The following is a 23,396-nucleotide window of genomic DNA, read 5'->3' as shown; positions in this document are numbered from 1 at the left end:
AGCAGATAGCCTAACATCTCTCTGCCCTGCTGTTCTCATATGGATAGCATGCCCCTAAATACCTACCACATAAGAATGTGGTGAAAATCACACGAGAATGGTCCACAGTGCTTGATAGTAACAGGCAGAATGAACAAAGATCTAATTTAACTAGTTGGAGCAGATCCGGCTTTGTCTTTTGGTAACTAAGTCTTAGAGTAAATATAGTAACATTTTCAAGTGAGACCATGTACAGATTTGGAACCAAATATAGGGGCTTGAATCCCAGCTTCATCACTTACTGACTGTGAGGCCTTACATGACAGCTCTGTGCCTCGTTTCCCCATTTGATAAGGATAGTACTTATCTCTTAGAGCTGGTATGAAAATTCAATGAGTTAGTACATGGGAGTATTTAGATGACTGCCTGCATCACAATAAATCCTAAATGTCAGCTGTCATTGGGTTTGGATAATTAGCTTTGAGACCCTCTGGGTCCAGGTGCTTGACTGAATAGAATATATGTCTAACATTTCTCCCCAGTAAAGAAACTTTAAAACAAAATAGAACGTAAACTCATGATGATAGGAAGAACAGGAGACAAGAGCTACAAAATTGTAAAGCTGGAAAGCAAGGGGTGAATGGGAGGTGAATTAGCAGAGCCAACGAAGCTGAATGTTAAGCTGTCCACGGAGAACCTGAGCATCACACCTGACTCCTCCACGGAACCTCTGAAGGGCTCAGAAATGGGTCACATTGAGCACCTTCAGAACAAGGGGTAAAGGAGGGGCTCAAACAAGAAGCCGGGGGTGGGGTGGAGGTGGAGAGCTGTCGAGGAGTAATTAGATTTCTTCCTTACTCCTCACTTCCTGTGGCTGCCCTTTTCCCCACCCGGCATCAGACTGAAAGCTTTTCTGCAAAGAGGGAAGCAGAGGCCTGTGTGCTGCCCAGAAAATAGGCTTCTGGGGCGGGGGTAGAGGTTGGACATGTAGGCTCTTCTTGGGGGATCCTGGCCAGTCCAAGAAGGAGACTGAGTTGGAGGGGCCCAGTACACAACCCTTTAGACCAGGACAAGCTCCAATCGGCCTGCACATGGTCAGGACATCCAGTTAGTCGATTTTTTAGAGCCCAATCTTAGTCAAGAGTAGACAGCCAAGGCTTGTCAGACATTGAGAAATTTCTCTGGTGTGGAATAAAGAGACCCGACAAATAAACAATGAAAGCGAATCTAGGGGTACCTGGGGTGGCTCAGTCTGTCTGACTCTTGATTTTGGCTCAGGTCATGATCTCAGGGTTGGGAGATTGGGCCCTATGTCAGGCTGTGTGCTGGGTGTGGGGCCTGCTTAAGATTCTCTCTCTTCTCTCCCTCTGCCCCACCCCACCCTCTAGAATCTAGAGGAAGTGGAACAAATGCAAATTGAAGAAAACTTCTTTTTTAAAGCTATCATTAGTACTCCTGGAGAACAGGGGGGATGACATCGATGAAGCACGAATTATGTGTCAAACACTCCTGAATAATAGCAAAAAAGGCTCTTGAAAATTAAACGGGGACGGCAGAAATAATATACTCGGTAGAAGAACCAGAAGCTACATGGGAAGAAATTTCCTGAGAAATGGAGCAAAAGGAAGAGAGAAATAGAAATTAAGAGAAGTGACATAAGTAATTAGAGGGTAAGTATAAAAGATCCAAAATCTGACCAAGAGGAATTTCAAAAGAGAACAGAGGAGGTAAGGAGACTAGATCATCAAAAATATTTTAAGAAGATTCCTCAGAACTGAAGACCATGAGTTCTTGTTGGATTAAAAATAAATCCACGTGAAGGGGTATCATTGTGAAATTTCAGAACAAAGACAAGATCCTACAAGTTTCCAGACAGAGAAACTAAATCACGTATAAAAGAATTCAAATGGTTTTGCACTTCTTAGTAGCAACACTCGCAATGAGAGGCCAGTGGAGAGATGTCCCCTGAATTATGGAAGAAATTCCAAACTGAAAAATCATTTCCAACTTAGAATTCTAGAGTCAGTTGACCATCCAGGAAATGTGGGTACAGACATAATTAAAGCCATCTTTGCATTCGAAAACTACCTCCCAGGCACCCGCCTCTCAGGAGGCCACCGGAAGTGAAGCAAGAAAGAGAAGAACATGGGATAAAGAGGGTTAATTTCAACCTAGAGAAGAAATCACTAGAAATACAGAGAAGGGAGATCCCAGAGTGACAGCGGTGGACCAGGTGATCAGGCAGGTGTACTGTCCCGATGGGAGCAGGCTCACTCATGGGGCACGTGTGATAAGCACACCTGTGCTCTCCACTGCTGGGCCATCTTCTTGAGCGGATGAGGCTCCTGGAGCATGCGGTCCATTCCAACAAGCTATTAAACTAAAAAGAGAAAGACATGGAGGAAATAGAAAAATCCAACCCAAAGAGAAAGGCAAGAAAAAATTCAGGGATGTCAGCAAAGAGAAGCCAGCCCCAGAAAGGCAGCTATGCAGCAGTCTAGAGACCAAAAACCAGCCCGGATGGGAGGTAGCAGGTCTTCACCAGGGATGGTTCCAACAGTAAAAGACAAAAAAAAAAAAAAAAAAAAAAAAGGAAAGAAAGAAACAACTAAATTGCCTGATGTTTGTTGAACTTGTAGAAAAATGTTGAAACTTTTGGAAGTTATAGGGTGAACTGACAGTTAAGCATGAAAAATTCAGTAAATTAAAAAGCAAGGCAAGGGTGCCTAGGTGGCTCAGTAGGTTAAGCCTCTGCCTTCGGCTCAGGTCGTGATCTCAGGGTCCTGGGATAGAGCCCCACATCAGGCTCTCTGCACAGCAGGGAGCCTGCTTCCTCCTCTCTCTCTGCCTGCTTCTCTGCCTACTTGTGATCTCTCTCTCTTTCTCTTAAAAAAAAAAAAAAAAAAAGACAAGGCAATTATTAACTACAGATAAAACAAGAATTAAGAAAGGAAATGTAATTGGAGCACACTACAGGGCCGCGCAGTGAATAATATTTGTCCTAGGCAGACAATGTAAACAGAGACTATTGATTTAAAAACTGTAATCTACACGGGGAGGAGGAGGGACAGGAAACAGAGGGATGGGGATGAGGGTGTCAGAGCACTAGATCCTCATCTACTGTAGGAGGAAGTCAGCGGACTGCATCTAGAACTGATCATAGAAAAGACAACACTGTATACTTGTTTTTTAGAAACATGGGGATGAGTAAAGCTGGGGAAGCAGAAGTTGACCGCAGTGGCCTCCAGGGGGAGGACCATGTGGCCTGTGGAGAGCAGGAACAGGGAATCATATTTGTTGTAAATATGTTAGTTCAGGGACACGTGGGTGGCTCGGGTCATGATCTTAGGGTCCCAGGATCGAGTCCCGCATCTGGGCTCCGTGCTCGGTGGGGAGTCTGCTTCTCCCTCTCTCTGTGCATGCACTTTCTCATTCTTTCAAATAAATAGAATCTTGAAAAAAATATATGTGTTAGTTCAGTTTGACCTCTGAAACTGTGCACACTGCTAAAAATTAGTTTTATAAGTGGATTAATTTCTCCGAGCGCCTTTGCTTGTAGGTCTTTTGGAGGCCTCCGAACTGTTCTTTCGAACAGGCTCACCTTCCCTTTGAAAGACAAGGGCTCCCCCCCCCCTTGAGCCCCGCCCCCCCCCCCCCCCCCCCCCCGCCACCCCACCCTGAGCCCGGCAGGGAATCTACTCAGAGACCATTAACCAAATGAACAGACTGACCTCCTCATCTCAGAACAATCCTTAAAGCACTGTGGGAGCCGAAGGGGTCCTCGTGCACCGTGTGTCCCACCACCTCCTACTGCAGAACCCCTGACAGGAGCCGGCCTTGCTCCGGTCACAAAGGACCACAAGCTGCGTGGAATTAAACAACAGAAATGTATCATCTCGTGGTTGTGGAGGCTAGAAGTACGACGACATCGAGGTGTAGGCCTGGCCATGCTCCTTCCAGAGGCTTGAGGGAAGGATCCTTCCTTACCTCTCCCCGCGTCTGGTAGCTCTGGGCGCTCCTCAGCTCGTGAAAGCCTGGCCCCTGTCTCTGCCTCTGTCTTCACATGAGGGTCTTCACGTGGCTTTCTCCCCACATCCCTTCACATCTTTGTTTTATAAAAACACAAGTATATTGGATAAAAGGCCCACCCTACTCCAATATGCCTTCATCTTAACAAACCACCTCTGTTACCAACCCTATTTCCCAATGAGGTCAGACTCCCAGGCAGTTAAGGCTTGAACATACCTTTGGGCAGGAGACGCGTACAACTCATGACAGCATGGAAAATAGAATTTCCATTTTCTAAAGCACGTTTACTACTAGATGGCCTGGTGGCCCCTCTGCCCAAGTGGGGCGGCCCGGTCCACCAGCTCCCACCCAGGTAAGACAGTTCCTCCAGCTTGCTGAGAGGGAAAACTTGAATATTACTTCAGTGTGAGATCGCATTTTAAAGGAGCCTCTTAAACACCAAAGAGTCCTTTGAGAGCTAAATAAATGGAATCACTGATTCAATGAGAGACAGATTTTTAAACTTGGTAAAAGGCAGTGGGGGTGATATTTGAGAAAGTGTCCTTTCTGGAAGGCCTCCATTACACTTTGTGAGTTTCTACCCCTGACTCATGAGCTCAGACGTGAAGGCAGGTATCTGGGGACAGAAAGGCTCGCCCTCGTCTGAAAGGGTAGAACTTCCCTTCTACTTCCCCATACTCTGGGGTCCAGTAGTGCCTGGGAGGTCGGGGAGCGCAGGTAGCCACAGGATGCTTCCCAGATGCTCACCTTTGTCCTGTCATGTGTGGCCTGTGCCTCTCCTGCCTGCATCCCATGGCCTGCTCCTTTCCAGTCACCAAACTGACCCAGTCAGGCCCATGATGGCACGGAGACAGGAGCGCAGGGTCACGGGTCTCTTTCTTGCCATGAAAGAGCAAAAGTGCTGGGCACACCCTTTTAGAATGACACAATCTTTTGGGCTGGAACGTGCTGTCTCTTCTTTTTTCAATTGAGACCACAGGCCTCTGTGGAAAAGGACAAGCTGTCAGGTCATGCTAGCCCCGCGGTGTTTATTTTAAAAGCCACAAGAATAAATCTGATTCACATCTTTAATGATTCAGCCTTCCTCGTAATTGTGAGGGAGGAGAAGATTTTCCTCCACTTCCCTCTCCTCACTCCCCTTCTCCCCTTAGCAGTCCTAAGTCGCATCAGTCCTTCTAGAAGTAGGAGCCCACACCTGTGTGGTTAGTGGTGTCACATTATTGTGTGTTAAGTGGTGTCTGCATTATTAAAGAGCAAATCAAAAGAGGAATGCAGAAGCACTGAGCCCTTTGTACAAAGAAGGTGATTTGGGTGGGGGTGGGAGGGTTTCCTGTTGGCCGGCCACTCACTGCTCAGAACTGATGTGGACAGTGGGCTTTCGTGGCTGGAGCCCCGTCTGTTAGATGGGGCTAACCTTCCAAAAAGGTGGAAGCCCAAGAGCCATGGTGAGCCCAGGAACCTGGGGCCACACAGACCAGACGTAGGGAAACCATTATGTTCTTGCACCAAAACAAATTTCAAAGGCAGCGATAAGACAAAAATGCTGGGTAATGACATGCCTGAGCTTTCTTTCATCTAAGCATCTGGAATGTCTTGAAAGCAATAATTACATCTTCCTCCCTTAGGAGAGAGGAGGAACCCTGTGGTTGTCACCATGGCAGGGAACATCTCAGCTCACTGGGAAAGCTGACAGCCCTGGACAGAAGCCTCCAGGAGATGGGGCTCAGCCTTAGCCCTGTCCACATGGGTTTCTCAGGCAAATTCCTTGACTGGAGTCTTGGTTTTGTTATGTGATGAGTGGGAGCAATAGTGATAATCACAATACTCATACTACCCTCTGGTGTGAAACACTTTTGTGAAACAAGTGCTGATGCCCAGTATTGCGTGAGAGTGGCACCTGCTTATCTCAGGAGGCTGGTACTGCCATGGAGCCCATTTTGTGGATGAGAACATCAAGGCCTGGAGAGAAGGACTGGCGTTGGGAGTAAGTAGAGATGTCAGTGTGGGAATGCAGGTCAGCTGACTGCAAAGCCAGCGCTGCTAGGAGGATAAGAAAGTCTAATGAGACAAGATGTGGCAGAGTGTTCAGGCAAATTCCTCTCGGCACGGAAGTGAAAGGCGTCTCGGGACCAGAGTTCCAGGCCCGGCCTGCCATTCCGCCTCCCACCCGAGGCCACAGGCTACTGTATCACCGGGTCCTTTCTTGGGGTTGGACTTGTGCAAGTCTCGCTCAAAACTCCAGTGGCTTGATTATGTGGGAGGAACAGCATAGAATGTCCTAGATTAAAATGTTATTTTGTTCCTTTCAAAACCCCCGGCAGAAAAGCCAAACCGTTCTAGCCTTAATTAGTTCTGCAAAGGCAATCGTCAAAGTGAGACGATAATTGAGAAACTGTATTCTGGGTGTTGCTTTCTACCCCTTCCCAAAGCTTGAGAAACATTGTTGGATGGAGGAAAAAGATGGGGGGGGGGGGGTGAGATGTGACGTGTCTCCTCTCCTTTCAGTAATGAAAAGATGCCAGATTTTGTAACCAACGACGGTGCACTCCAAATTAGTGACATCAGATTCAACAGCACCAGGGCCTGGATTCTCCCCTGAATGCATGCGAATAACCAGCCAGGAGGAAACTGCCACGCCCCCACCCCCAAAGGGCCTGTTCTGGATTGTTCCTCCCCCCACCCCGAAATTTCGCTGGGCACCGTGCTGGGCGCTGCAGTTTCGCTGGGGGTCGGGTGCAGAATGGGGAGACAACTGCTGCAGGTGGCGAGCCCCAGAGTCCGCACTTGGCTTCAGTATTCGCAGACGGAAGAGCTGAAGAGTAGGCGAGGCAGACAGAGGGACACGGGACGACTGGGATACAGGATGGTGTCCTAGAGGCCAGCAGGCGAGGCTGGCGGCGCGCTTAGGGTCAGATCCAAAAAGGTATCCAGGTAAATCGCGTGAGATTAGTGGTGTGGCCCAGGAGGACCTGCTGTCCTTGAAGATCCGAAGCCAGGATGTGAATAAGGGATGGGGCCGTGGGGGGAGGGGCGCCCCCTGGAGGCCGCGAGGCAGCGCGGCGAGCCGGACGCGGGGCCGCTTCCCCCCACCCCCAGGGGGACAGACCCGCCCCGAACTCACTGGAGGCGCGACGCATGTGTTATTTTTAACCTTCGTTCAACTTTCTGCAAAAGAAACTGCTGCCTATTGAGTCACGCGTGCCCTGAGTGAGAACCTAAGGCCCGAAGCCAGGCTTCCTCAAAAGCGAGTGGTTTCATGACTGCTGTCAGAGTCCCGGCACAAACTTGAACCGACGGAATCAAACATTCATCAAGGGGTTGTTCAGCCCTCTTAGAAAATATTGCTGCTGCTGCACTTCCCCGAGGGGTTCGCTCGGTGACAGTCGTGACAGCAGCGAACATTTACAGAACCGTTGGCTCCACGGCCCGCTGTGCGCAGGTTTGCAAGGACCCAGCCTCTCGAGGTCACGGGAGGGGACCCTCGGTAACCACGCCGCTAGGAGGGGAGGGGCGGAGCTGGGCCCTGAACCGCGGTGGCCTGCCCCAGAGCCCTCAGAGGGCCACCAATCTGTCATCTCATCCCTCCACATGCCCAACAGAGGCCAGCATTCGTGGGTACCGCGCACGGAGCCGCAGGGGCTCCTTCGGCTGGGAGATACAGGCAAGGTTTTATGTTCATGTGTACTTTTCCGGAGAGAGGGTCTTTGCTCTCGGCACTTCTTGGTCTCAATCACGGAGTAGACGAGGAGCTTCGGGCCACTCACCTCTATGCCTCTGTTGGCTCACCTGCAGAATGAGGAGAGGGCAGGAAACCGGGGGTCTCCCTGACTTCCTCCACCTCCACTATCCGCTGCTCCAAGTTAGTCTGAGAAACATCTGAGGACCCCCACCCCCATCAGTGTATGGTCCAGCTGCTTTGCAGTGTGGGGGCTACAGGGAAAAGTCATACCAGCCTGTGCCCCAAGGAGCTCATGTTCCCCCAGAAGGCAAGCAGCCAGCCGTTAGGTCCAGTCTCCTTCGCTGATAGTTGGGGGCTGGGAGAGGGAAGCCTGAAGGCATAGCACACTGGTCCAACATAAAGGCAGAGCCCCTCTTGGAACACTGGTGGCTGCTGGAGACCCCTGCCCTAGGCTGCTGTGAGTGGAGTCTGGTGTGAGGCCAGCAGGCTCCTGACTGAGCCCTCAGGACAAAGATCCTGTCGTTCCGCATGGCTCCAATGGTGACCTGCCACTGAGCACTGCCTCACTCCCTCCTGTCAGGTATGGAGTCTTAGTTCTTTCTCCAGAATCCCATTATGGGATCTTCTCATCCATCAGCTGGAGCCATCCACCCCTTGGGGTCACAGCTGGCCCGTTAGGACCCAGGGTCCAGACTCTGCCCTTTGCAGCTCATCCATCAGCCTCCACCCACCCTTCCTCACCCTCACAGAGGCCCTCTGCTTCCCTCCCTGTCCGGTCCCTCTCCCTTCACCTCCCTGTGCTCTCTTAACAACAAATGAGATGCCTCTGACCCCCTGGTCAGGTTAGTTCCCCGCCAGACCAACCAGCACGGCAGTTCCCCTGCCCATAGGGGTCCCAGCAGCTTCGAGCCAGCAGCAAGGGCGCCCCCAGGACGGGTCTGCAGGGCGGTTACTCAATGCCCACCAGCCGCCTGCCAGGCGGAGTAGGAGTTTGCCCAGGGAGCACGCTCACCACTTCCCCTCCTCGGTCCCTGCTCTGCACACACCCCTAGCTTCCCCTTCGGCTCCCCCTGACTCCCAGCAGACCACCTCCTCCCAGCAGAGGAACGAGTAACAGTCACCCCAAAGAAACTCATTTATTTTATGTATCTGTAACTTGATTAAAAAGAAGTCACATTGGGTGGCTGGGTGGATCAGTTGGTTAAGCAACTGCCTTCGGCTCAGGTCATGATCCTGGAGTCCCGGGATCGAGTCCCACATTGGGCTCCTTGCTCGGTGGGGAGTCTGCTTCTCCTGCTGACTCTCTCTCTACTCTCATGCTCTCTCTCTCTGTCAAATAAATAAATAAATAATCTTAAAAATAAATAAAAATAAAAAGAAGGCACATTGTAGGTGTTCTTCTGGGGCTTTTTGCACTTACTGGACGTTGCTAAGACCCATTCCTGCTGTGGCATGAAACCTGCAGTTCATTTGTTTTAACTGCTCCAAAATGTTCCATGTGTGAAAATATCACAAAGGCATGAAAAACAGGACTCAGGATGGTGCTTGCTTTCAGCAGGGCAGCCCGAGGGCAGGACATGGAAGGAACACATTGTAAGTTATTGTCAACAGGCTAATTCTTACCCTGGGTGATTGTTTCACAACTGTTTCTTATAATATTAATTTTAATAATTTTAATAAATAATTTAATAAATTTATAAAATTTAATATTTAAAATTTAATAATTTTAATAAATAAATATCTCTGACATATATGTACCTAAGAAGAGAATGTGCTATGAAATGAAACATACAATTAGTAATATTACGTTATTACGTTATTACTGTGACATAATCTTTTATAAGTATATTTAACCATAATCCTCATATATGCTATTATGTATATGTATGTACACATAATATGTAGTATATAATATATAATATGACTTGTATGCTATATACTCATAAATAAAATGTGTTTTATATACCATTGTTATGTATTATACAATGAATAACATACTATGTTATTTTTTATGGTACTTAATCTTTAGTGACATAAAAGCTATATTATCATATATATGATATATATGCCCCTCCCGCCCCCATCATGGCATCCCAGCTGCCACTGTTCTTCCTTCCCTTTTCAGAATCAACAGCGTTGCCACCCTCCCTATCTGCATTTTTCTATCTTGAACCTCCTTCCTCATTCCATCCCATTCTGCCTTCTGACCCATCATCCCTCTGAAGCAGGTCTTGCCAAGGTCACCAATGGCCTCCATGTCTCTGAATTCAATGGCCCTTGCAGCCCTTCTTTGCCATGGCTTGGGGCTCCTCAGAACCTCCTCTAAAGCTCTTCTCCCACTCTCTCCCTTCATCCATTTCCTTGTCCTCATCTGTCCCTGAAGCATTGGTCATTGGTCATTGGTGACATCTCCAGCCATATGTCTCCTTTGAGCTCTGGATTCAAACATCTGGCTGTTCTACTTGGGTATCTTGGCACTCTGCAACACGGCATGCTAAACGAAGCTCTGGTCCCCCTCCAGACCCATCCTTCTCCAGTGCTCCCTGTCTCTGCATGGGCAAATGACCAAGCTGAGCCAGGGATGGCCACCCCAAGCTCTAGAAACTGGCCCCAGAAAGGGTATGGGGCCGTAGCCAGGTCAGTCAGAGCCCTTCCCCAGGATTTTTCTGTGTCTCTCAAGGAGCATACTCCCTTGCCTCTTGGATCATGAAACTGATGGGATATGAGATGGAGGAAAACCTGTCTGCAGATGGCGAAAACCTGTCTGCAGTAGAGATAATGATGAGTCCAGGCAAAGTTGAGTCCCGGGGCTTTAAGGGCTGGTTCCAGTCCACACGCCTCCTGCCTCCATTTCTGTACTACTTCCTTTGGTTTGTTGAGTACCTCTATATCTATCCAGTAAACCAAACATTTTGCTTATGCTAGTTTCTGTTAAGATGGAGGGGCCCATACAGAATGAAGAGGCCAAGACCTTATAAGTTCTCCCTGCATTTCTGTTGTTAGGGTAGACTTACCCTTGTAACCTAGATCTGTTGGCTGGCAAGAATGAGCAGGATTCTAAGGGAGTGTGGCTGGCGTCCCAAGGCCAGCACAGCCCTAGGAGCTGATGGGGGCTGTGGCTGGATGCTCCACTGGACACAGCTTCTCCGGCTTCTGTCCCCTTTTGGGAACAAGTGGCTGCCTCAGAGATTGATCCCTGTGGGGATTGGGCCAGTGTTGGGGAACTACTCAGCTGTAGACAAGTGTCCCTCAGACCATGTGGGGTCCACTTCCACAGCCGTGCAAGCCTCGGTAACAGTCACAAGGGCAGAAGTGGGTTCCTGTGACTCTCCGATTCTCTTCCTAGTGTTTGAATGCCACGCTTCCGACCCCATCCCCATTGTCCTGGGTGTTAGGACAATTCTAGATGCCTCTGGGGGAGACCTCAAGAGGGGAATGCTGGCCTTTCTGCCAAAATGGTCCCATGTAGACCGAACGATGAATGGGAAGAAATTAAGAGACATAATGACATCCATGCCTGAGGCTGAGCTGTGGGTCATGGTGATATTTATAGACAATACGGGGCAGCTGTGGAGCTGGGGGCCAGGTCAGCAGATGCTGCTGCCGGTGGTGGCACTAATGAGCATGGCGACGTAGAGGCCGGGATTAGAGGCCTCCAGCGCCCTCCCAGAGGGAGCACCTGTGTTTGGGAGATGCCTGAAGGATAAGATGAGGGTGGCTCCCTCCATGTCACCGGGAAGTAGTCACCCAAAATGCAATCTGTGGAAAATGAGCTATAATCGTGAGCTGGATCACCCCTGGGTGATCTGATAAAGTCAGTCTCCTGGCCCTGCAGAGGGGAGAGGCAGATGGGTAGTGAAGCAACCAACAATCCCATGCTGTTTCCTGTGTGTTTTTGCCATGTTTCAGCAGCCAAGAGTGAGAGGGGGAGGACGGGAGTGGTTCTAACACCGTGCGAGGGTCTCTTGTCTCTCTGCATTTGGGTATCACCAAAAGAAGGTCTTGCAGCGTTTAGATCCGGGGAAGGCGAAGGACAGCTTGGTTGGGTGAGAAGTGTTTTGTGTTAACCAGGGAAGACAAAAAACACGTGACAAATCGGGTCTGAGGTGGCTGGTTGATTTACAGGCTAATGAGGGCTGGAAGAAACCAAGCTGTCCTTCGCCTTCCCGATGAATATTCGGTTCGTGGTCAGTGGGAGTCCCTTCCTGGCCCTCCCTAGGACTCTGGGCAGCAATACTGGCCTTAGATCTGAACGAGAGGGGCCGCGGCCCTGAGGCCTGCTCTACAGAGGGTCCTGCCCTGACACTTTGTCTAGCCACATCCTCCATGGGCTGGGAGCCTGCAGGGCCAAGGGGACGAGCCCACCTGGTGCTACCCCGTGCTCTGACTATGCAGGACCCCAGAATGCCCTGCCCTAATGACTGCACAGGTTCTTTACAGAGCTCATACTCCCAGGGGCTCACAGCGGGGCCAGAGGGCAGCTCTTGGCGTGGGGTTATGAATAGAGCCTGGACATGAGGTCCAGGTGCCCCCACATGTACCACAAAGCCACTTGTGGCAAGGAATGGATCCAGCATTTGGAAGAGAAGGGTAACAGGCCTCAGGATAATAGTTAGAGACCAGAGAGTAGTTTTTCCCACACTACTGTTTTCCTCTGCATAATTCCAACTCTGAGTCTTCTAAATTTGAACCTGGCCTTCAACCTCATTATCAATGTATATTTGTAAAGGTAGGAGAATAGAACATATTTAATTTAAAATGTTTGGCTTGGGGCACCTGGGTGGTTCAGTCGTTAAGCGTCTGCCTTCAGCTCAGGTCATGATCCCAGCGCCTTGGCATCGAGGCCCACACTGGGCTCCCTGCTCAGCGGGAAGCCTGCTTCTCCCTCTCCCGGTCCCCCTGCTTGTGTTCCCTCTCTTGCTGTGTCTCTCTCTGTCGAAGAAATAAATAAAATCTTTTAAAAATGTTAATAAAATAAAATGCTTAGCTTGATTTAAAACTTTTCAGTGTTTATAGTATGAGAGCTTCCAAGTATACTCTGACCCTGGACTTCCCAAGGCTCAGAGTGGCTGTGTTGGTCAGGGATGACCTTTGTTACACGTTGAGGCACTAGAGGCAAAGATCCACTTCAAGAGAGGAGAGACTCCTCGGGCTTGCTAAGTCAGGATCTTTTGAGCAGATAAAACAATGGAAGCTGAGATAATCAATTTTAAATTTATTTAGAATGAATAAAAGGGTGAGTGAGAGAGGGAGAGCCTGGGCATGTGCTTGTGTGTATGTGCATGCATTAATTTTAAGAATAGTAGAAGATGACCTTTAGAATCCCGAAAGACTGAAGATTTTATAGTGTCCTTCACTGTACAATCGAAAATTAAAATAATCTTAAATCACCTAAAATTAGTCCCCCAAATTCTGATTTTCCATACTGATTATTTCCTCATTTTGCAGATGAGGGAACAGTAGATTAGAGCTGTTAAGTGACTTAATAAGGGCACATGACCAGGATTCAGCCCAAGCACTATCATTCTCTGCTTCTATCATGTTCATTATCGTGCATCGCCTCTTGGCCAGAAGAACAGATCTCAGTGAGCTAGAGCCGGTGGGGCAGGCTCCCCAAAAAACCAGCACTCCGGGAACAGGGCAGAGAGCACTGGTTAGTAGGTAAGCATTAAAGGCTACTCAGAAATCAGGTTCTTAGGTCTCAGATAAGTCAGGAGGCTCACTGCTCATCCTTGACCTCTTTGCTGGTGATAAGAGGCTGAGTTTTACGACAGAACTGCTAGGGTCTATCTGCCAGGAAATGCGCAAACTGCTTGGGAGGTTTCGGAAAAGTGGAAGCAGAGAAGGGAAATGTCGCCCCCTTGTGGTCATCTTTAGTAGCGGCAGCAGGAGGCATAGCAATCTTCGCTTTGGGGTGGGTGGTTAAAGAAGGAAGCCTTCTTGTGTCCTACTGGATGATCATTTTCAGGTGTCGTAAACGGCATTCTTTCCTGTATTTTATTCATTTGGGGGGTTCTGTAGGCAGGGTGACAAATATGGTCTCTATTAGTCCATCTTAGCTGGATTGCTATTGATTTTTTTTATGGTTATTTTTCTGTTCAGTGATTTGAAAGCTGTATTTTCTTTTAATGAAAATTATCTTTACATTTTCATAAATCTCTATGTTCCCAGCTTTATATGTAAGCGAACCATTATTCCTATAGTAACAATTTTAAAAATGAACTGATCTATTATATCCCTCTCATCAGTCATAAGAACAGCATCATTTACCTCTCTGCTGACCCAAATGTGTGTGTGTGCGTAGCAGTAACTACTTCTTAAACAATTGCCTTGGGTTCGTTAAACTGATAATGAAAAACTAGACTTAGCTGTAAATTTACGTGCTTTAATTGCTCACTATTGTTTTTTAATTCCACGTTTTCTCTATTCTTGAGTTATTTACTTATATTGATTTCCCAATCAACCAGATACATGATAGACTATTTTTTTTTTTCAAGTGGTGGACTTGGGATCCTTCACGTCTAAACATATCTTTATGTTCTCCTCATTCATCAACAATATGGAGACTGCCGTTGACGGTCGATGCCTCATTTTAAAATATGGTATTGTTTTTCACCACCAAAAAAATGCTTTTTTGAAGTACTCCCTTTTCGTGACTGGCTGGTGTTTTCTGGTAAATGGATATTAACAGAGATTTTCTTAACCTTCCCACTGCTTCTTGCAGTAACTCTGCTCCATAGAGCATCGGGTCTTCCAATTTCTCAGCCTGGTCTCCTGCATTTGAACTATTAAGTCATTACATTATTTTTCTCCAAGTTTATTCTTGACAGCATGAGTTCTCTGTTAGATTAAATGTGGTTCCTGTCAGATGTGTGGATCCACGTTCAATGGCCTCGAGGAAAAGGAAAGATTTCTATTTCTTACGGTTACGTTGTGTTAGATGAGAGAATAGTTGTGCAGTAGCAGGGGATCCACAATACCTTGAGAGCTCTGTAGGGTGGTGTCAGCTCGTGGCTGTGCTCCTTGGTCTGAGCAGAGCTCCCAGCTGTGAGGTTACAGAGCTGTTGTGTTGTGTGTGTTGGGGGGAGGGGTGGGCATCGTGAACTCAGGAGAGGAGACACTGATGGCTTTGGGGCAGGGCTGGCCTAGGGAGCTTCTGGGTACCTGGGTGTAGACGGCCCTGCGGACATAGGCCTGCCAGGAAGTAGCAGGCCCAGAAGTAATGATGGAGACTGTTTTGGGGGCATCTGCTCAAGACACTGTTAGTGGGGAAGTTGTGGGAAGGGCAAGTGTTTGCTAACCTGTGGCCCACAAAAACCTTCTCATTTCAGAGCCGGTTTCCTCATCTGTAAAGTGGATAACAACAGGACCTCCCTGTGGGTTTTGTGGGGTTCAAATGACGTCCAAGTGTGGGACACAATGCCTGACCTATGTGTGCAGATGCTCAACAGCTCCTGGGCTCCTTATTTGAGGAAAGAGGGGCAGGGATACAGTGGAATGGGTTCTTTGTCTTTCTCTTCCCTACTACCTCCATTCCCCTTTCATTCCCTGGGGGGACCTCTTTGCTCTCCCCAGCCTGCTAATTCTGGCCTGACACCTCTTTCCATTCCAGCCGGTGAATCTGCTTCCCCGTGGGGACCATCCACATTTGTTTTTGCAATCCTCTCCCTTACCCCAAGCCAACTACACTGATTTTCCTCTGAGAGCTATTTGCAAATCCACGTGGCTTTTCTCTTCTTAGAGGTCTACAGCGAAGGAGGTGACAAAATGCTCAGTCAGTCATCTGCTCGGCTTTCCACATGTGAGGAATGGTTTCAAAGATAGAGTTTCCTGTGTGGCTGGAGGCTTCCTTCTAAGGATTCCAGACCCCCCCGCCGCCCCCAGCTTCTGCTCCCCTGGGAGCAGGGAGAGCTGGGTGGCCAACAGAGATGGGTCACACACCGGGAAGCCAAGCACGGTAGATTTACTAGGGTAATAGGTGAGGTAACAGCACATACATACAGAAATCCATGGGCAGAGATACCATCTGGCATCACAAACACCAAAGCAGCAGGGGGGGGGGGGGGGGGGGGGGGGCGGCTCAGGAAGTGGCTTTGGAAAGTTCTCTTGAAAATCCAAGGGCAGCTTTGGTGCTCAGAGATTCAAACAGAAAACTATACAAAACCAACCCATAAATATATATATATATATATATAATATATATATGTGTGTATATATATATATAAAATTGCAAAATAAAAGCCCAAGAAACTAATCGTCAATCTGCACATTAGTGGCTCAAAAAGTGTTAGCGTAGAGAAAGGCAAAACCGTTCGTAGGGATGACGCGTGATCCAGGGGGCTGGCATTTCCGTAGCAGAAAGAGTATTTACATGGAACCCCTATTTGAGACTTCACAATACTAGGAAAAGCTATACACAGACAATGCATGTACAAGGGAAGACGATTGTCAGACACAGACATTTCACTGAAACCATCCACGGCTTTAGAGAACACGGCACTCTCTAACTAGACCCCTGCATACCCAGCCAGGTGGGCTTGGACCCTCTCCCCAAGCGAGGCTTCCCGGGAGAGGGAGGAACACAGCGCCGGACTCAGCGGCTGAAGCATAGATGACAGGAGTTTAAGGGTGGACTAGACCACGGAGATTAAGCCGTCACCCACAAGGCAGGTCTAATAGGCATGAGGTGTGGTTGAAATGTGGGGGCAGGGATCCCCAAAGTGTAATCTCATTTTATAAGAGCTTTGATGACTTTAAATTGGCCCCTCTGTCCTTGGTTCATCTGTCATCCTCCTCCTGATTCATTTAGAAAGGAAAGATCTAAAAGTTATAGGAGATGATCTGCTGGAGGGGAGAACGGTGAGGGGGTTTCCTACAGCTCTTCTCCTACCACCCCAAGCCTTTACGGTGTCTCTAAGCTACTTAGAGTTGGAGGACTTGCCATGTCCAAGACAGTCTCATCCTGCTCCTTGGGAACAGGACGGGTGGGAAGAAAGCTGAGGAGCCACCACACCGGGAAAGCTCTTGAGGCTTGGTCTCTGGCCTCACCTGCGTCCTGTGTCAGTGCTGTGACCATTTCTCCTCCACCTCAGGCCCAGTTGCTCATAGCAATGACCCAACTTTTGGGGTCATCTTGAAGGCAAATGGCACCAAACACCAATTTGGCAAAACCCAAGTACGAACCAAGACAAACCATCATTTTTGTATTTTTAAGAAAACCCTCAACTGGAGATGCTAATTATTCCTAGAAAGAGAAACCTATCTACATAAAATGAGGAAAGAAGATTTCTCCACTAAAGGAGGACATCCCCACCCGAAACAGCCACGTCGCTTCCTGGGTGAGGGTGGCTTCTCGGGCGAGAGGCTCAAAAGGGTTGGATGTGCTCTGGTGACAGGGCTCCCCTGTGCTCTTTTATTTCTGGCAAAATGTATGCCCCATCCAGGTGGGTGGGCTGGCTAGACGGGGCATTGGGCAATCATGCTGCGACACCAGGGAAACTCAGCAGATGAATAACCGATGACCGTGTTTCTTCAGAGTCCATTCAGGCCTCTGGCTTTTCATGTTCATTTGTCCCTTTTGGAACGGAGGAGGAACAATGATGGGGTGCCCTGCCCTTTCTGTGGGCGTGGAGAGCATGGGTTTACCTCCTCCCTAGTTTCTTCTCAGACCCTTTCAGTGCTATTGTCTTTGAGAGTTTGCTTTGACTCAACTGGTGAGAGAGACACAAGATCTGTTCCCTCTTCATTCAGAGTCAACAGCAGCTCTAGCAACCAATTCAATGGCTTCCACTGACCTGTGTAAGGAACAGGAGTAAGGACTGCATGCTTTCGCATTTGCTCAAGGGTCAAAAACTGATTACTCTTGGCCTAGAACTGGAACATAGATTATGCACTTGTGCAGAAAAGGGCCTCCAGAGGCTGATGGTGGGCTATGTGTCCATCTACCCTGATGCATACCTCCATTGCAAAATCCAAACTTCTTTTTGATCTTTTCGGCTTTCAGAAGTGAATCATGCTGTTGGGGGATTGGTTCTTTCAAATCCAGGCTAAGCAGAACAGTGGCCTATAAGGACAGTGATAGCCCTGTTGTGATGGTGCTAAATGACATCTGAATGACTGCCTTGCCACACTCAGGGCATCAGACCCCGGGAGAGGAGTCAAGGCTCAGTGTATGCAAATCCACAGGAGGAGAGCAATGCTTCTAATGGAGTTCTTACAGACCGGGGTCCTCATCCAAACCCCTGCAAGTCCCTTAAAAAGAACTTCTCTGTCTGCAGAGGAAGAGCCCCGTTTTCATTAGAGGACTGTTGAGGGAGGCTATATTTTTAAAAAGATTTATCTATTTGAGGGGCACCTGGGTGGCTCAGCGGTTAAATATCTGCGTTCGGCTCAGGTCATGGTCCCAGGGTCCTGGGAGGGAGCCCCACATCGGGCTCCCTGCTCTGCGGGAAGCCTGCTTCTTCCTCTCTCTTTCCCACTGTTTGTGTTCCCTCTCTTGCTGTGACTCTCTCTGTCAAATAAGTAAATAAAATCTTTTTTTTTTTTAAAAGAAAGAATTACTTATTTGAGAGAGAGAAAGAGCGAGAGAGAGAGGGAGCGAGGCTGGGTGGGAGGGACAGAGGGAGAGGAAAGAGAACCTCAAGCCGACTCCACACTGATCATGGAACCCAGCACAGGGCTTGATCTCAGGATGCTGAGACCATGACCTGAGCCAAAGCCAAGAGTCAGATGCTTAACCAACTGCACCACCCAGGCACCCCTTGGGGCAGGTTATTGTTATCTCTGTGATACCTGGCTGAATTTGGACAGTTACTTGGGTCACTACAGGCCAGGAAGCTCTAATGGAGCACAGATCTGTGCTAGAGGCTTGCCTCTTGGCAAAGCTTTTTGCAAAGTTTGAGAAAGGTCACATGGTGTGGACGGTTCTCTCACATCATTTCTGGGTGCCAGCCACCAGCACACAGAGAGTCACTGGAGCCAAGTTGTGTCTCTGTAACCATCTCTCCTGCTGCCTCCCCAAGCCACCGCTGCCTGACTTCCCACGGAAACAGCCTCCAAACCTCCCCACTTTCCAGCTCAGGCATCAGTCACACTGCAGACTGGCTCCCGTTCTCAGCCCTTAGTGCAGCAGCTCCGAGCACAGCGGCTCCTCCTGCCCACCCACTCTGAGCTCCCCGTAGAGACATTTTCTCCAGACAGACACTGGTCAAAGTTTTCAGCCAACTTTTTCCAGACCCAAAGAAAACGCCCCGTCCTCTCCCTAGAAGCCCACGGTTTTGTTCAGACTGCGCGTCTCCTGTAGCGGCATCCAATGTGCTACCCCGGCACTCACACAAGAGTAAGAAACCGGCAGAGGGCCTCCCGGCTCCCGTGGCAGTTCTGCGGTGGGGCAAGACAGACCTGGAAACCGCACCAAGCGTTAGCTCTTTGAATGCTTCCCTCTCCTTATTGAAAATCTTTCCTAAGATGCCTTACTCACAGAGCTTTGGGGAAGTGAAATTCTGTGCGGGAAACAAGCTATGCACTCTAAAGGGAAAACGGAGTGTAAGGCAGGCCACCAGGCACATTTCTGAGCTGATAGGCCTCATTAGGAGGTCTGGGCCTTCACCGCCTTCCTCTCCAGCCATTCTCCATCCCAGCCGCCTAGTGGACTTTTGTAAAAGTCAAGCTGATCATGACACCCTGATTGGAAGCCATCAGCAGCTCCAAACCCCCTTCAGTATAAAATCTAGTTGCACACTTCGGCAGATTTCTCTCTGAGCCAGCCCTGCCCACCTATGAAACAAAGCCCCCGCCCATTACATCTTATGCTCTGGCGTTCCTGCGTGACTCCGTGGGCCCGTCGTGGAGTTTTGTGCTTCTGTGCTTTTGCACATGCTCTCCCCTCCGCACGAATATCCCACCAACCCTTTCGTCTTCCTGGAGCATTCCTCCTTGTCGGAAAACCTAACTCAATCATCACATCTTTCAGGAAAGTTTCTCTGGTCCAGAAGACAATAAATCGTTACTTCCTTATGTCATCTCTGCCGCCTTGCCCTTTTCGTAACTTGCCTACAAGCCTCCGATACTTAAAAACCTCTGTGGGCAGGGACTACGTTCTGCCTTCTGACTCGACCCATGACCCAAGCTCATGGGGTTTTGCTGTTGTTGGTTGTTGTGTTCGAAGGCATGAGGAGGAACAAATGCATAAATAAAAGGTGGATCCATGGCATAAATTCCAAGGACGATCCTCCAGCAAGGCTGGGCCGTTTTCACCTAAATGAGGCCTCGTTGTGGTCAAGGGAATAAAGAGAATTTGTTGAATGCGGAGAGTCAATCAACATCATCTCTGAGCTACAACCACACAAAAAGCTGCATCAGTGGTCATCCTCTCCATTCGTCCCGTAACACTGTTTGCTGCTGCTGATTCTAGCCACAACGAGGGGTTTCTTTTCATGATGGCATCATGCCTGGTGCTTCGTGGGTGCTTCACAAATATTGCGAGGGATGAAAGGATGAATGTGAAATCTAGTTTTTCAAAGAAGGCATCGAAGGACTGGCTTTTAAAGGCATTTCCCATGGACTTTTCTGAGACATCAGATGCCCCTGACCACGGGGTTGCCCATCACAAGGCCCATCAGAAAGTAGAGCGGAGTGGGAGCTGGGATAGCAGTTAGGGATCTGCACGAGAGAGACACAGTTCTGCGTTCTCCTTAGTCATGCTTCCTTTCTTCTCAAGAAATAGCACCCCCCTGTACTCTGGCCCAACCAGAAGGCTCCTGCCTCTCCTCCGTCAGAGGTCCGCACTGGCCTCGCCACAGTCCACGTTTGTCAGGAGCCTAACGTGCACTGATGAGGGAGAACACAGATAGTTTCCTGCCTTCATTTCAAATGCTGACATTACACAGTGGAGACCAGTCACAGAAATGGGTCCTAGACTAAATTAAACCCCCCGCTTGGGGATTTCAAGTTTTCGAATCATCGTAATTGTTAAGAACAGAGGCTCTGGACTCAGACTGACCCAGGGGTCAAATCCAGGCTCTGGATCTTTCTAGCCAAGTTACCCGGGGCAAGTCAATTGTCCTTTTGGGGGCTCAGTTTTCTTACTGGTAACATGGGACTGTCTTACCCATGTCACAGGACTATCGTGACCGTCCAAGGGTATAACGTATGGAAAGCCTGCACAGTGTCTGTATATAGAAAGTAAGTGCTCAAAAGTGAAAAACTATGATTAAGAACTTCAAAAGTACTTTCACCCTAATCAGAACAAAAAGGAAAAATACTCTTTGAAGACACTGTGCTATAAAGAGAATGGATTGTCTATTTTTTTTAGGAGCCAACAATGCTCATTAATCGGTGTCCTGTAGAAGAGTATGAAAGTATAGTGTTGGCGGTAACAGCAGCAGCCGTGGCTCTTGCTAGGCCCCGGGATGGACAGGTAGTGACAGGGCAAGTACACCCAAGCTGATTGCTCTGATAGCTGATCCACGAGAATTAATTCTCAAGGGCTCATCTCATTCTCCTCTGTTGGACCCAGAGTGACTGAGTCAGAACCCAAAGGAGCCAAGGTCAAGGTGCCAAGGGTAAGATGCCAGTTCCAGTCTGTGAGCCAGTGCTTCCAGGTTAGAAGGAAGGTCAGGGGACACCTGACTGCCAGACAGGAGTGAAACAGGTACAGCCACATTGCTCCATGTATCATGCAAAGCTAGAAAGGCATAGCATTTCCTGTGTTGTTTTGATCCTCCTTGTACAACCCAAAGCCAACAGAGGATCTGAATTACCCCAAATTTCTGCCCTGAGCATGAGACAACTTTTCTCTAAGCTAAATTTGGTTTTAGTTTTGAAGCGCCTGAGATGCACGATTCAAATGGGCCAAGTTCCTGGCTTCTTACATTGATTAAACGATTCCCGATCCTGTGGCTGACTTGGCTTGCCCTTATGTCTGCCTGCTCTTACAATTCTTCATCCATCTGTCATTCAGGAGGTTCCATGAAGAAAGCTCAGGGTTAGTGGTTGGGGAAGCACAAGCTAAGCCATCAGCCCTTGGGAACAAAGATTAACTCCTGGTGTAGGGGACGGGTCAGTTTGGTTACTGAGAGCAGCAGGGCAGGGACCCTATGGAAAAGAGAGATTTCTAAACTGTGACAGCTCCATTAGCAGGAGATTGGATTCCTGTGAGGAAGAGGACGTTGCTCAGGGGAAGTCTCGGCCTATCTGATTTGGTCTGAGACTTGTGAGGCCTCTGCAGCCCACTCTGACCTTCTGCCCTGGGCTCAGACTGGTGGACCGCATCCTCACAAAGGTAGCCCACAACTAGGCAGTGTTGTGTAGTGGAAAGAGCACTGGACCGGGGGCCAGGAGACCCCAATGCTAGTGGAAGCTCTACCACTAACTAGCTGTGTGACCTCGGGAAAGTCACCTGATTTCTCTGGGGCAAATGGAAAATGAGGGGTTGGTTGGGTAATCTCTAAGTTCCCCCTCAGAGTGTGATCCAGGGTCCTATTCTATCCCTCCTTGGCCCTGTGCTTCCAGGGACAGAGATGGGAGAAGGGAAGGGGTGGAGGGAGAGGGTGTGGATGGGAGCCCAAGGGCACTACCCATCAGGACTCCACTTTCTCCTTCTTTTTGCTCTTTTTCAGGAAGGACGGGGTTCGGAATTTCTTCTTCTTTTTGGAGGGAGACTTGGAAGGTGAGCCCTCTGGGGACATGGGGCCGCTGGTGACTGACTCGGTTTTGTCCTTAGAGGTATCAACATCTGTGTCGGCATTGGTGGTCATCTGGCTCAAGCCTTTGCTGAGAATTTCCTCTGCGGTCTGTTCTTCCTCCCTCCCGTTGACCACCACTCCTTCTGGCTGCGTGGTTTCAGGCTCTGTGGCGGCTTTGCTTGTTTCTGTCTTCTTAGCACCTTCTAGGAAAAGATGAAAAGATACGACCCGTAAGATTTCGACCAGGTGAGAATTTCCATGTGCGGCTAACAGAACCATTTCTAGGCAGTTCTATAAAATAAGTCTAGGGCAAAAGGAGGGACAGGCTGACATTGTAGGGGGAAAGGGTTAGGCAGGGTTCTCACCCAAAACCTGTACCCCCTTTCATGAAACCCTGCCTTGGGAACAGGCCCTTGGCAAGTCCTTTATTTTGGGTCCTTGTCTGCAAATGTAAACAGGTAATGATGTTCCAAATGTGGCAATACGACCCAGTTGAGAGCTTCTGTAGGACGAAATGTGGGGACAGACCCAGGTGAGGAGAGAGGTTATAGGAAGGAGGAGACCACTAACACATACAACTCAGTGGAAGAATCTAAGAACTGTTGTAACCGGTTCAGTTTCACCAGTAAAAATATGGAAATTAAAGGGTGGTTTTTTTTTTTTTTTAAGATTTCATTTTATTTATTTGACAGAGAGAGAGAGAGAGAGACAGCGAGAGAGGGAATACAAGCAGGGGGAGTGGGAGAGGGAGAAGCAGGCTTCCCGCAGAGCAGGGAGCCCAGTGCGGGGCTCGCTCCCAGGACCCTGGGATCATGACCTGAGCCAAAGGCAGATGCTTAACGACTGAGCCATCCAGGCACCCCCGAAATTAAACATTTTTTAAAGCTTTTATTTAAATTCTAGTTAGTTAACATGGAAATTACATGTTTTTAATACCAATCTCATTTCTGATAACCAAAGAGGAACTTTTGGAAAAATGGAGAGTATCTTTCCAATAGGCAGAAAGGGGAAGGCAGAGGGAGAAT

The 23,396-nt window shown here is 48.7% G+C and overlaps 1 protein-coding gene across 2 annotated transcripts in view; it reads right to left on the bottom strand.

The window, feature by feature from the left end:
• Nucleotides 1-18,247: 18,247 nt before the first annotated feature.
• The window catches only part of ADD2 (adducin 2), a 105,381-nt gene continuing 100,232 nt past the window's right edge, over nucleotides 18,248-23,396 (bottom strand). For both annotated transcript variants that reach the window (XM_059405896.1, XM_059405898.1), the window contains exon 16: nucleotides 18,248-22,574. In XM_059405896.1, the coding sequence (XP_059261879.1) occupies nucleotides 22,267-22,574 (308 nt within the window). In that variant the 3' untranslated portion in view covers nucleotides 18,248-22,266. The remainder of the gene's footprint in view (nucleotides 22,575-23,396) is intronic.

This window comes from Mustela nigripes, chromosome 7 (assembly GCF_022355385.1).
Source record: "Mustela nigripes isolate SB6536 chromosome 7, MUSNIG.SB6536, whole genome shotgun sequence".
Classification (NCBI taxonomy): domain Eukaryota; kingdom Metazoa; phylum Chordata; class Mammalia; order Carnivora; family Mustelidae; genus Mustela; species Mustela nigripes.
The sequence above is the reverse complement of the archived record's forward strand: the minus strand, read 5'-3'. Positions and strand labels throughout refer to the sequence as shown.